General features: G+C 43.7%; 1 protein-coding gene across 3 annotated transcripts; it reads right to left on the bottom strand.

The window, feature by feature from the left end:
• Window positions 1-326: 326 nt before the first annotated feature.
• Window positions 327-11,342, bottom strand: LOC124872143 (deoxyribonuclease-2-beta-like). Of its 3 annotated transcripts, none has more exons than XM_047371860.1 (7): window positions 11,251-11,342; window positions 8,646-8,743; window positions 8,088-8,250; window positions 7,696-7,777; window positions 4,952-5,116; window positions 4,667-4,864; window positions 327-947 (listed from the first exon to the last, which is right to left on the bottom strand). In XM_047371860.1, exons 2-7 carry the CDS (start codon window positions 8,735-8,737, stop codon window positions 559-561), a joined length of 1,089 nt encoding a protein of 362 aa, XP_047227816.1. In that variant the 5' UTR covers window positions 8,738-8,743; window positions 11,251-11,342; the 3' UTR covers window positions 327-558. The 3 variants fall into 3 exon arrangements, with proteins under 3 accessions (XP_047227816.1, XP_047227817.1, XP_047227818.1); XM_047371861.1 differs by having other exon boundaries at window positions 8,646-8,761; window positions 11,251-11,318; XM_047371862.1 differs by lacking the exon at window positions 8,646-8,743.
• Between the last annotated feature and the right edge of the window lie 1,144 nt (window positions 11,343-12,486).

The following is a 12,486-nucleotide window of genomic DNA, read 5'->3' as shown; positions in this document are numbered from 1 at the left end:
AACTCAGGAAGCTTCACAGGATTAAAACAGTCCAAACACAGATCAGGTTCTGCAGTGTTCTTAATAGGGATGATGGTGTGAAACATGAGCTCAGAGTCTATGGAAACATTAAAAGGTGACCTAAAGGGTCAAAGTGCTTCTGGAAAGCAGATCATCTCATAGAGTTGCTGTGATTTTAGTAGCATGGTTCTGTCTTCTGGGTTCCAAAAACCTGTCTCCTCTGTCATTTCTCCTCCTTAAGCACATTTTACAGGAGTTAAAGACAAAGAACTTTGCAACACAGGACAGTCATTACTCAGACAGACCAGAAACAACAGATCAGTGGCTGATATCAGAGAGCAGCTGCTTTTTATTAAATTCGATGTTTTCCGCATCAACACACCAACAGATAAGAGTAAACAAGCAGTTATTTTACCGAGATTCATTTCTACTGACATTCTGTTCTGTTTGTCTTGAAGTGGTCCAAATCAGGGACAGTAAACTGAGGGTGGAATACCTTTTCAGGAGGTTATGGTCATGTTGATCTAACCTATCTGTAGAAAGTGAAAATTGTCGCAATCAACAGTCTGAATAACTATCAGGTGGCAGTATACTGGCAGGACGTTTCCGGCAGATGTTAGGATGCCTAGCAAAATCCCGAAACTGGACTTGGACCTGCTGATCCTGGATGCACAACGCGCCCCCATGCCGCAGGTACTGAGATGCGGCCCGGTTCATGTCAGCGATGCAGGTCCAGTGTCTGTTATTATCCACAGCTACACACCATTTGGAATGGTCCTTGTCAGGCTTCCATGTCCACAGATCCTTTAAGGTCACGTCTTTGATGTTGGTGACTTTGTAGCTGCTGGAGGGACAGTAGGAATCTGAACGGTCCCGCTGGCAGCCCCATGTCTGGACGTACACGTCACTCATGATGTCCTTGGCAATACTGATGTAGAGATCTCCATCTGCAAGAATAAGAGACATAATCAGACATCTAGCTTTCCTCCTTTGACTGACTGAAGTAAAATGAGAAAGTTGTTTCTGTCGTGGTGTGACATTTTGGTCTTTGTTTGTGGTTTTGTGTTTTGTTTACCTTAGCTAGATGTTTCTCGTTTTTGGTTTGTATTCATGTTTGGTTACTGTTTTTACTTTCCTGACTGTTGTGGTTTCCTTCTCCCTCCCAGTGTGTGTTTCTCTTACATTCTTTGTCCCTCTTAGCTTTGTTCATCGTTATTTTCTAGTCCCTCCTTTATAGGTTAGCCTTATTATTGTTTACTTTTATTCCAGTCCTCGTTTCCTCTGTTCCTTTCTCAGTTTGATCCTTTTAGGGTTGGTTTAGGTTTGTTTACTTTGTAATCAGGGTTTTCTCCAGTTTTCTCAGTTACCCTTTAGTTCTTGGTTATTCTAGATTTCTTATGCTTCTTTGGGTTATTTTATCTTTGTCTTTAGTTTTGCATAGGGTTGTTTCTCTTTACTGTATTAGTCCTTTCCCTCTTGTGTTAGTCTTCATATTAGGTTCACCTGCTCCCTCTGTCTCCCTGCGTCCCTGTCACACCTGTTCCCTGTTTCTTTTGTTGGGACCCACAGCCATGGATTTCAACATTAAACTCCGGTACGGACTTTTCTGGAACTTTCAAAACAAAGTGCATTAACCTTCTTCCGGCACAGCCAGGAAACGGGATAACTGCGGACTTCATGTGACACCACTACCCAAATAAAAGCACAGCTGTTGCTACATCCGCCCTCTTCCACACGGCCTTCCAGAGGGACCGGATAGGGGAGAAAAGCGCGCTGATGTCTCTTTGCTGGCAAATAGACATAAACTCTTCAACTGGATCCAAGGATGTCATACGATCATCGATCATATGCAAAGTTAAATACGGATGAAATACTGTCTGTGTATCTGGTATTTTCATTCATGAATGGGGGTAATTAATGTACAAGCATTGCTTGACTGTCTCTCCGAGCCCTGTAGGAGCAAACGGTATTCGAGAGAAACTCCTGCAAAGACGCGGTCTCCCAGTCTGGAAGAAGACAGCAGAGACCGCAGCGGACAGGACGAGCCGCCCAGCTGCAGCTCCGGAGCTAACCCTTTTGTTCAGAGAGCGAACGCACCTTCTGATTGTGAGAAGCTGAGGAGGTTAGCGGGAAGCTAACCCTTTGTACACTGTGGATACCTTCTTCAAACATTGCCCTTGGACAACGTTTCCTCACCACGGTTCATAAGGTTAAGTGTTTTTAAAGTTAAGACAAACTTTATTTAAAGGGTGATTTTAACCCTTATATTAACCCTGGTATTTTAAAGGTATGTGTTGATTCTGGTGCTAAGCTATCCGCTTCTTTGTTAGCTCAAATGCTAACCGGTAAGAACACGTGCTGCTACTAAAGAGTATTTAACAGAAAGGTTGTTAGTTTTCAAGCTAGTGAATAAAAGTTCCTAAACATCATTTACTAGAGTTGATAACTAAGTAAACACCATTAAGCCCCATTTCTCCAGAAAGATTTGGCCTTTTTCCAAAATATTTCCTAAATAATATTTCTTTAAATATTATTTTAATAAATAAAGGCAGCTAATTAGACACCGTTGAAAATTATTCATCCAGAAGGTTGGTTTTATTCAGCAGATCATTCTTTAAAACATTATTTTATTAAAATAATATTTAATCTGATCTTGCATTGTGAATGGTTGTCTAAATGTTGCTGATTATTGTCTAAGTTGGTTCCAAGACTAACTTAACTTCATTTCCAGATTCTTCAAGATAATCCTTGGTTCTCAAGCATAAACATTTCATGGTAATATTGCATCACTCTTTTTGGTCATGATTTCCAATCATCTTTAATCAACTTGTTTATATTGTACATAGTCCATTAGTCTTCATTATTCTTTAATTCTGCTTGGTAGTTTAGTTGGATTGTTTTAGCAAAGTAAAGAGTTTGTTGATTGAAATATGTTTGACTTTGAGTTGACTTATTTTTGTTAATAAATTCTTGTATTTTAAGAAATTGTGTGAATTTATTCCATATATGTGCAGAGTTTATGCTGTTCAATAATGTTAGAGCTCGTCTCACACCTTTCTATTCTGTCCTAATACCATCACCTTACTGGGCTGGTATTCACAGGACAATCCTTAAATGACCCAAATATTATTTGATAAAATATTAAAATAAAATATTAAATAATATTCTCAGATTAATAATTCCAACATTTGATTATCTGCCCTTTGTTCCCCTCTCACATCTTTCTGTATATTGGTTGGTCTGTGTTCTTTGTTCCCCGTTGGTTCCTCTCGTTTCTCACCTACGTTCATTGCCCTCGTCCATACTTGAGTTCCGCATGTTCCTGCAGTGACTTGTAAGTTTGGATGTCTGACTCTGGTAGTGTTTTTTTGTTAGTTTTCATTTTTTTGAATAAAGCTGAAGACTGCTTGAAATGCTGCTCCCGAGCTCTTGTCTGCGCTTCGGTCCAACCCCAAACCTGAATGTGACAGTTTCTGTCTCATTATCAGTTTTAGTGGACCAAAAGAGATCAGGGTGTCCCTGAGAGACTCCATCTTCTGCTGCCCAGCTTGAACCAAACCCATCTTAAAGTGCTCCTTTTACTGACATGCAGCATGGATGTATATATGGTGCTTTTGTCCTGATTGGAGGAATTCTATGTTTATTCTGTCTGGTACTGATCCATTTAGAGTTTTATGGCCTTCTTACACTGTTCAGTTTGAGAAATCTTCTAAGACTATTCCATGACACACTATGAGATGTAAACAGTGTTGGTGAAGCATTGCTTCCCTCTCATGAGGTGCCGAATGGATTGCCAGAATCGCTACGAGGCCGATCGACAGTCCTTCTCTATGGCCTCATTAAACTCCCCCCCAGGCTCAAGTTTGGGCCTCTGCTACTGCCCAGGTCGGACCTCACAGTATCCATCAGCTGCCTCAGGAGTTCCACAAGCCAGCCAGGCCCAATAAAACTATATGCTTGGGCCTGTCAAGCCTGTCTGGCTTCCTCCTATTCCAGTGGATCTACCTCACCACCTGGTGGTGATCAGCAAACAGCTCAGCCCCTCTCTTCAACCGAGGGTCCATGCAGCCAAAGGTCAGAAGACACAACTGCAAAGTCAATCTTTGACCTCTCGCCTTTGGTGTCCTGATGACAAGTGCACTGAAGGGCACCCTTATGCTTGAACATGGTGTTTCTTATGGACAATCCATGACTGGAACAGAAGTCCAACAATGAAACACCACTCTGGTTTAGAGCGGGGAGGCCATTCCTCCAGGTGTCGCTGTGGTTTCCCATGTAGGCGTTGAAGTTTACACCGCTGCGCAGCCTATAGGCCAAAACAACAGTTAGAGACCTCTCCCTGACCTGAAGGAACATGTGACTCTCCCATCCACCAGGGTAAACCCTAACATGAGACGACTGAGCTGGAGGGAGACAAGCAAACTCACCCGAGCCCCTATAGAGTTCAGCCTCTCTCAATGAGCTGGGTTCCAGGGCTTCCAGAGGAGGTGAGCCCAACTATTTCTAGCTGATATCTCTCGGTCTCCAGATTAAAGATGAAGGAAATGAAAGGTGTGAGTTTCCAGAAGACGGTTCAGTCAGAAACAGTAGGCCAGTTAAATGTAACATGAATTAGCTACTGTATAACTGATTTTACTATAGAATATTAAACACCAAGAAATCTCACCCTCTTCCTCATCTGAGGTTTGTTTAGCAAAGATTTTAAAGGCTTTGTTCCCTCTTGATGTCAGCGAAGCAACATTAACACGATTACTGATAGATGGAGCTTCTTCTGTCCATTTCACAGCACTTTGAAGCTCCTGATGAAAAATGTCTGGAATATAATGTTCGAATGGAAATGCATGGATGTGCTGCAGATGTCTTCCTGAAAATATTTAACACAAGTTAAAATTATTAGTCAGTCTCCCAGTAATAAACCCTTAATTCTGCAGTGTTTTCAATGAACTCATACCTATTTCACGGAACTGGTCATAGTTAAATGTCACACAGATAAAAGTCTGAGCATTTTTATTTCCACTCTGAGGCCAGAAGTTGTGCAGGTCTCTTCTGAAAGGGAACTGTGGGGTGCTGTGTAAGATCCAGACTCCGGTACTGGTTCTGTCCACCATCACAACTCCTGCAGGAAAGAACAAAGACTGAATGTTTAAATGATCTCAGCAGCAGATCAGACTAGCTGTAGGATACCAATAAAATGCAGATATTTATAGCTTCCTAAAACAAACAGGGTTAAATATTTAGTGATGACCTCCTGAGCTTTGGTTCGTTTGTTCGAAAGAGCCCTCAGAAGGAGGGACAAATCAAAACCCCAAAAAACAAATGGTTGGCCCAAAGGCCGCCCAATGAAGCACAGATTTCAGGCTGACAGGCTGTCATGACGAGAGACAAAGTAAACCAAACAATACTAGAGCATATCAGAATCAGCTTTGTTTTTTACCAAGTTTGTGCACACAACAAACAAGGCGCTCTGTAGCGCCACCTGAAGGTAAAAGCCTAAATAGTTTGTGTGCAGGGTGTGTGGGGTCTGCAGAGATTTTAGCAGCTCTTTTCTTGACCCTTGACCTGTATAAGTCCTGGATGGAGGGAAGGTCAGCTCTGATTATTCTCTCTGCAGTCCTGATTATTCGTTGCAGTCTGGACCTGTCCTGTTTGGTGGATGATCCAAACCACACTGAGATGGATGAAGACAGGACAGACTGGATGATGGTAGTGGAGACAGTTTCTCCCTCCAGGCTGTTTCTCTGATGAACTCGTACTAGTTAGAGCTCCAGAACAACACCATGCATAGACTACCGGTCAGAGCCCCTTTCTCATTTAATGGTCTTCTTTATGTTTATGAGTATTTCCATTGTTGATAGATTCTCACTGAAGGCATCAAAACTGTAAATGAACACATATGCAATTATGTAGCAAATGAAAAATTGTAAAAGAACTTTAAATATGTTATATTTTAGATTCTTTAAAGTAGCCGCCCTTTCCTGTGATGACTGAAATATGAACCTCTGACCTTCTCTCAATGAACCTCTGGGAAGTTCTTTCAAGACTCTTTGGAAAACCATGAAGATCATGGAGAGAACGCCAAGAGAGCAAAGCAGGAATCAGAGCAAAGGGAGGATATTTGGAAGAATATCAAATATAAAAATGTTTAGAGTTATTTCACACTTTTTATTTACTACATAATTCCATGTGTGTTCATTGATAGGTTTGTTGCCTTTGGTGAGAATCTACAATGTAAATAGTCATGAAAATAAAGAGACCCATTAAGTAATCTAAATCTAATCTAATCTAAAACGTTTGACAGGTAGTGTACTTTGAGTGATCTCACATTGTATTCTATTGTTAAGTCATTTGTATGTATTTTTAAACAAAATAAAAAATCTTCACTGACAGAAAAGTCAAATGACTTGTTAGTTTGTGTGTACAAACTTGGCAATAAAGCTGATTCTGATTCTGGTAAACATGATGCTGTAAATGGCTTGAGAGAAGGAGCTGGCATTCTGGATGATGATGTTGTAGATAAAGGTGCAGCACATGGTGCTGGAGCCAGGGTGCACTGGGTGATATCCCAGGAGAGAGGAACCCAGCCGTGAGAAACCAGGTGAAAGAAACTGCTTGAGTCAAGAGCTGGTGATGACATGGTAGCAGACGGTGATAATAGGCTGCCTTGAGCTCTGGGACGGGGTGCACAAATACTTCTCAGAGACGGTCTTCTGGCTGGGGCTTATGTCAGGGAAAAGGAGGACCGGGATGAAAAGGCACATATAATGAAAAGAAATGGGATGGATCTAAGGATGCCGATCTGGATGTCCTGCTATAACTGGAGAAAAAAGATCAATATTCTGAAGGGAAAAGGAAAGAGAGGGTAGAAGCAGGCTGGCATTCAGGAAACAATCCAATACAAGGAAAAATGGCGTCAGAGCAATCCACAACTCAGAAAACCCAGTGGATAGAAGAGAGTCCTCTTACAGACTCTCTTCTAGATATCTAAATATCTAGATATCTAAAAGGGATGAGTAGAAATTAGACATCTTGATCCATGACAAGGCTGGATCGCTGAGACTGAAGGCTACAAACAATCTGCCGTGCAGCAGGGAGAAAGGAGAAGTCATATTCCATGAACCAGAACCTGGTTCTGATGAGGGTCGGTTGTCAGATTAAAGGTGCTTTTAGTAAATGCCAACTTTTAAGACACACTTCTCATTAAGCCCACATTTTTTATTAGCCTGATGTAATATTCTTAAGTTAAATGCTTTATTGGCTGGAAGCAGAAAATAATTAACATTAAATAAAGGCTGGAAAACATTAATCTATATAAAGTGTTTCACTGATGGAGTTGCTGGAATAAATGAACCTTTGAGAAATATTCTTATTTTTTGTATATAGAGGTTAGCCAGCAGATGATCAATGAGCTGCAGAGCTGCAGGATGAGGTGTTGAAGCATGAACAGAGCAGAGCAGGATGAAAGCCCCAGTTACTCAGTCTTTGAGAGGCTCATGAGACGTTCGCTAAAGAGCTGCAGATCAGATGCGTGGAGTGACTGATGTTCATCAGCGTGAGCACCTCTGTAAAAGCAGGTGCTGCTCTGGAGGATACAGGTGCGTGTTAACACAATGCCAAGATGGAAAGACATCAGCAATGACCTTAGATGAGCAACTGTTGCTGCCCATCAGTCTGAGAAGAATCAGATGTTCTCTCTACCTTTACTGTGGCCAAACTTCTTTGGATCTGCACTACATCCTGGAGGTTGATCACTGTAGATGATGAATCCAAAGGTTTCCTCCTACAAAACAAAACCATCATCCATTCAAAGCTCACAGATCTTTTTTCTGCTCAACCAACCATGAAGAAGTACTCTCTATCTGTGGCTGCTATTGATACAAAGATTCAGCACATATAAAATCCCTTTTTGCTACTCATTTTACCCAAAATTTTAAACCTTTGCTCTGGATTTAGAAATCCCCCCTAATAGGAATATGCATGGTTCTGGACTTTGGGAGGACGCTGGAGCAGAGAAGTCATGCATGCTCTGTAGAACATGCCCATGTTCTGCAGAACATGTGTTTTAGTCCAGCTCTGGAACAGATCCTCACCATGTTTCTTATTGGTCTGAAGAGAGGCTGAAGAGTTCTTGCAAGAACACCTTCAGGGCTGTTGATGTTGTTGAACTGTTTCTTTCCATTTGAATCGATGTAAATATACTCCGAGCCAGAGGTGGTAGCATAGGACATTCTGGGTGCCTTGTATAAAATGTACCTGAAGAAGAAGAAAACTAAATGTGACACCAAGAACCACACATAAGGTTTTAACTGATAGTGTTCTTGTCCTGAGTTCATCCATCTTTTTTCAGGTTCAGTGTCATAGTGACTCTGATGTTACCATGGAGATTAACGCTGATCAGTTAGCTTGTTTCCAACCAGGTTAATTGTCAGGCTCCATGTTTACTGAGGGCTGTTTTCCTTCCTCAATCAGGAGCTCCGAGGATGTTTTGAACGCTTCTCTGAAACAGTTAATCCAGGTTTTCTTCCAACATTTTACTTTTTTCTTTCATAATTTGGCCACAAAGTACATTTTGGTGTTAAATGAGTTCTTAATAAGAATTATCCTATAATGATCATTAGGTAAATCATATGCATGTTAAGACTTTTCACCAGTCCACTTGAGCACCATCTCCATTTTTGCAGGTCACAGAGGCTTGGCAGCTGGAGCAGAGAAGACCAACGAGCAGGAAGAAGCTCCACATCTTTCACTGAAACAGAGTAAAAAGCTGCAGGAAGTTCACCTCATTTCATTCAGAGACATTCTACTGGGAAGAGTTCGGTGAGGCCATGGAGAAGGACTACCGGTTGGCCTCGAAGCGATTCTGGCAAACCGTCCGACGCCTCAGGAGGGGGAAGCAGTGCTCTGCCAACACTGTTTATAGTGGGGGCGGGAGACTGCTGACCTCGACTGAGGACATTATCGGGCGGTGGAAGGAGTACTTCGAGGATCTCCTCAATCCTGCCATCACGCATTCCGTGGTGGAAACAGAGGCTGGGGACTCGGGGTTGGACTCTTTCATCACCCAGGCTGAAGTCACCGAGGTGGTTAAAAAGCTCCGCGGTGGCAAGGCTTCGGGGGTGGATGAGATCCGCCCTGAGTACCTCAAGTCTCTGGATGTTGTAGGGCTGTCATGGTTGACACGCCTCTTCAACATTGCGTGGCGGTCGGGGACAGTGCCTCTGGACTGGCAGACTGGGGTGGTGGTCCCCCTTTATAAGAAGGGGGACCGGAGGGTGTGTTCCAACTACAGGGGGATCACACTCCTCAGCCTCCCTGGTAAGGCCTACGCCAGGGTATTGGAGAGGAGAGTCCGACCGATAGTCGAACCTCGGCTTCAGGAGGAACAGTGTGGTTTTCGTCCCAGCCGTGGAGCACTGGACCAGCTCTATACCCTCTACAGGGTACTCGAGGGTTCATGGGAGTTTGCCCAACCGGTTCACATGTGTTTTGTGGACCTGGAGAAGGCATTCGACTGTGTCCCTCGTGATGCCCTGTTGGGGGGTGCTCCAGGAGTATGGAATCGGGGGCCCTTTATTAGGGGCCATCCGGTCCCTGTACGAGCGGAGCAGGAGTTTGGTCCGCATTGCCGGCACTAAGTCGGACCTGTTCCCAGTGCATGTTGGACTCCGGCAGGGCTGCCCTTTGTCGCCGGTCCTGTTCATAACTTTTATGGACAGGATTTCTAGACGCAGCCAAGGGCCGGAGGGGGTCTGGTTTGGGGACCAGTGGATTTCGTCTCTTCTTTTTGCGGATGACGTGGTCCTGCTGGCCCCCTCTAGCCAAGACCTACAGCATGCGCTGTGGCGGTTCGCAGCCGAGTGTGAAGCGGCTGGGATGAGGATCAGCTCCTCCAAGTCCGAGGCCATGGTACTCGACCAGAAAAGGGTGGCTTGTCCTCTTCAAGTTGGAGGGGAGTTCCTGCCTCAAGTGGAGGAGTTTAAGTATCTCGGGGTCTTGTTCACGAGTGAGGGAAGAATGGAGCGGGAGATCGACAGACGGATCGGTGCGGCTGCCACAGTAATGGGGGCGCTGTGCCGGTCCATTGTGGTGAAGAAAGAGCTGAGCCGAAAAGCAAAGCTCTCAATTTACTGGTCGGTCTACGTTCCTACCCTCACCTATGGCCATGAACTTTGGGTCATGACCGAAAGAACGAGATCACGGATACAAGCGGCTGAAATGAGCTTCCTCCGTAGGGTGGCCGGGCACTCCCTTAGAGATAGGGTGAGGAGCTCGGCCATCCGGGAGGAGCTCGGAGTAGAACCGCTGCTCCTCCACATCGAGAGGAGCCAGTTGAGGTGGCTCGGGCATCTATACCGGATGCCTCCTGGACGCCTTCCTCGGGAGGTGTTCCAGGCACGTCCCACCGGGAGGAGGCCCAGGGGACGGCCCAGGACACGCTGGAGGGACTATGTCTCTCGGCTGGCCTGGGAACGCCTTGGGCTCCCCCTGGAGGAACTGGAGGAGGTGTCTGGAGAGAGGGACATCTGGGCGTCTCTGCTGAGTCTGCTGCCCCCGCGACCCGGTCCTGGATAAGCGGAAGACGACGAACGAACGAACGAACATTCTACTGTTTTATATGTTTGGGTCCCAAAATGTTCTGTTGCTCCTGGAGAACCATGCAGATCATTTCCATCTCCAAGTGTTTGAAATATCTTTATTTGTAGTGTTCATCAAACCTTATGATCTCCTCACTTCTTTCTCTTTTATGCTGAAGCAGAAAAACATGAATGATTTTATTTATATGGTAACGGTTTTAAAAGGACTGGATCAATACATCTCCAGGCCTTCAGGTCTTTTTAGGTTGTTTTGGACTTTGGCTCCTTATTCACCCAGCTTCCATCCTAAGGTCCCTTCAAAATAAGATCACCTACAGTTTTCATGAAGCCATCCATAATAAATATTTTCTGTTCATCAGTGCAAAAGCAGCCATGATGCTGCTTTGCTCTACATAACCAGGTGTGTTGGTCTGAGGATTTCTCCTTCAGCTTGAACCTCCTGAGAAGATCTAACTGTTCCAATGTCCACCAGTGCTCTCTGCCATCACATAACATGCTGCTTCACCAGCTGACTGTCCTACTGGACACACAACAGCATCCCACCTCCTCATTACATGAAGTGATCAAATTCATTTTGGAACATTTTTGTTTTTAAATCACTTGTCAAAAAACATGAATCTGCTGCTAAACCTGAGAATAAAATAATGAAATCACCTACAGTTAGAAGAGATCAGAGTTCCTCAGTCCGTCTGTTTCCCCCCGTCTTCTCATGGACCCTGAAAGCTGTTGTTGCTTTTATTCCGCTCTGTGTCCCTGACCCAGTTTGCATTACTGGGCTCACAGTCATGTCCACAGAAAGACAAATAAAGCTTAGTTCAGCTTCTTTCTGTCAATATAATCAGAAGAAACTTTGTCCCTCAGTAGAAACCAACAAACTGTCCTAAACGAAACAGTTTTTCTCTGCTTCATTATTACGGTGAGTTATGCTGAGTTTCAGTTTCTGGAAAGAGTAGAATAAGGACCCAGAACCCGTGTAAAACGTGGGTCTATCAGGACAGAAATGATGTTTGGTTCATATGATCTGATGTGTCTGTGAGGGTCAAGCTGCAGACAGACAGAAACTAATGTCACTCATCAGGTTACTGCTTCATTCAGAGCTGTTATTTTATCACCTTTTATCTAGGCCGATAAACCAGTTTAGAACCAGTTCTACTGGATCGAGCACCTGGCTAAGAGAGGAGCAGAACCAGAATATAATGAAGAGGATAGAAAATCCTTCCCAGACTGAACGTATCAGCTTCCAGCTCCTGTGAGCAGCAGCACCACTGACTGAACTCTGACTAGTTTCATATTCAGCTTAATCTATAATATAATATTTAATCATTTTAAATAAACGCATGGTAAAAATCTACCCTAATATGAATATCTTCATTGAGAAACCTGTTCTTCTAGTATTTCTTCTGGTGGCAGCTGTAGAAACATTAACGCTCTACACGAGCTCAGAGGATAAACAGCCTAACCTTTCTGGGCTTTGGTTTCTACTGGAGTTGATCCTAGCTGACACCAGAACCAGCTGGACAATAACAGCTACAGTCTGAAGGAAACGAACATGAACCAGACAGAGTAAAAGACTTGAAAGGACCACAGGAAGTCAGGAGAGTCTGATAATGAGAGAGATTCTGGAAGAGAAGAGCAGAACCGAGTCTGACCAGAGAGTCCAACCTGCACATGAAAGGCTTAGATGCAATACATTAAAATGCAGTTAAAAGTATTCAGTTGATTCAAAATGCTGCAGCAAGAGTCTAATAAAAATTAAAAAGAGAGATCATATTTCTCCTATTTTAGCTTCCCTTCATTGGCTCCCTGTTAAATCCAGAATAGAATTTAAAATTATTATTTTAACATATAAAGCCCTTAATGATCTAGCTTCCTGGAGGGGGCCATTAGCTGAGCT

Source organism: Girardinichthys multiradiatus, chromosome 8 (assembly GCF_021462225.1).
Source record: "Girardinichthys multiradiatus isolate DD_20200921_A chromosome 8, DD_fGirMul_XY1, whole genome shotgun sequence".
Classification (NCBI taxonomy): domain Eukaryota; kingdom Metazoa; phylum Chordata; class Actinopteri; order Cyprinodontiformes; family Goodeidae; genus Girardinichthys; species Girardinichthys multiradiatus.
This window is presented reverse-complemented; position numbering and strand designations above follow the sequence as displayed.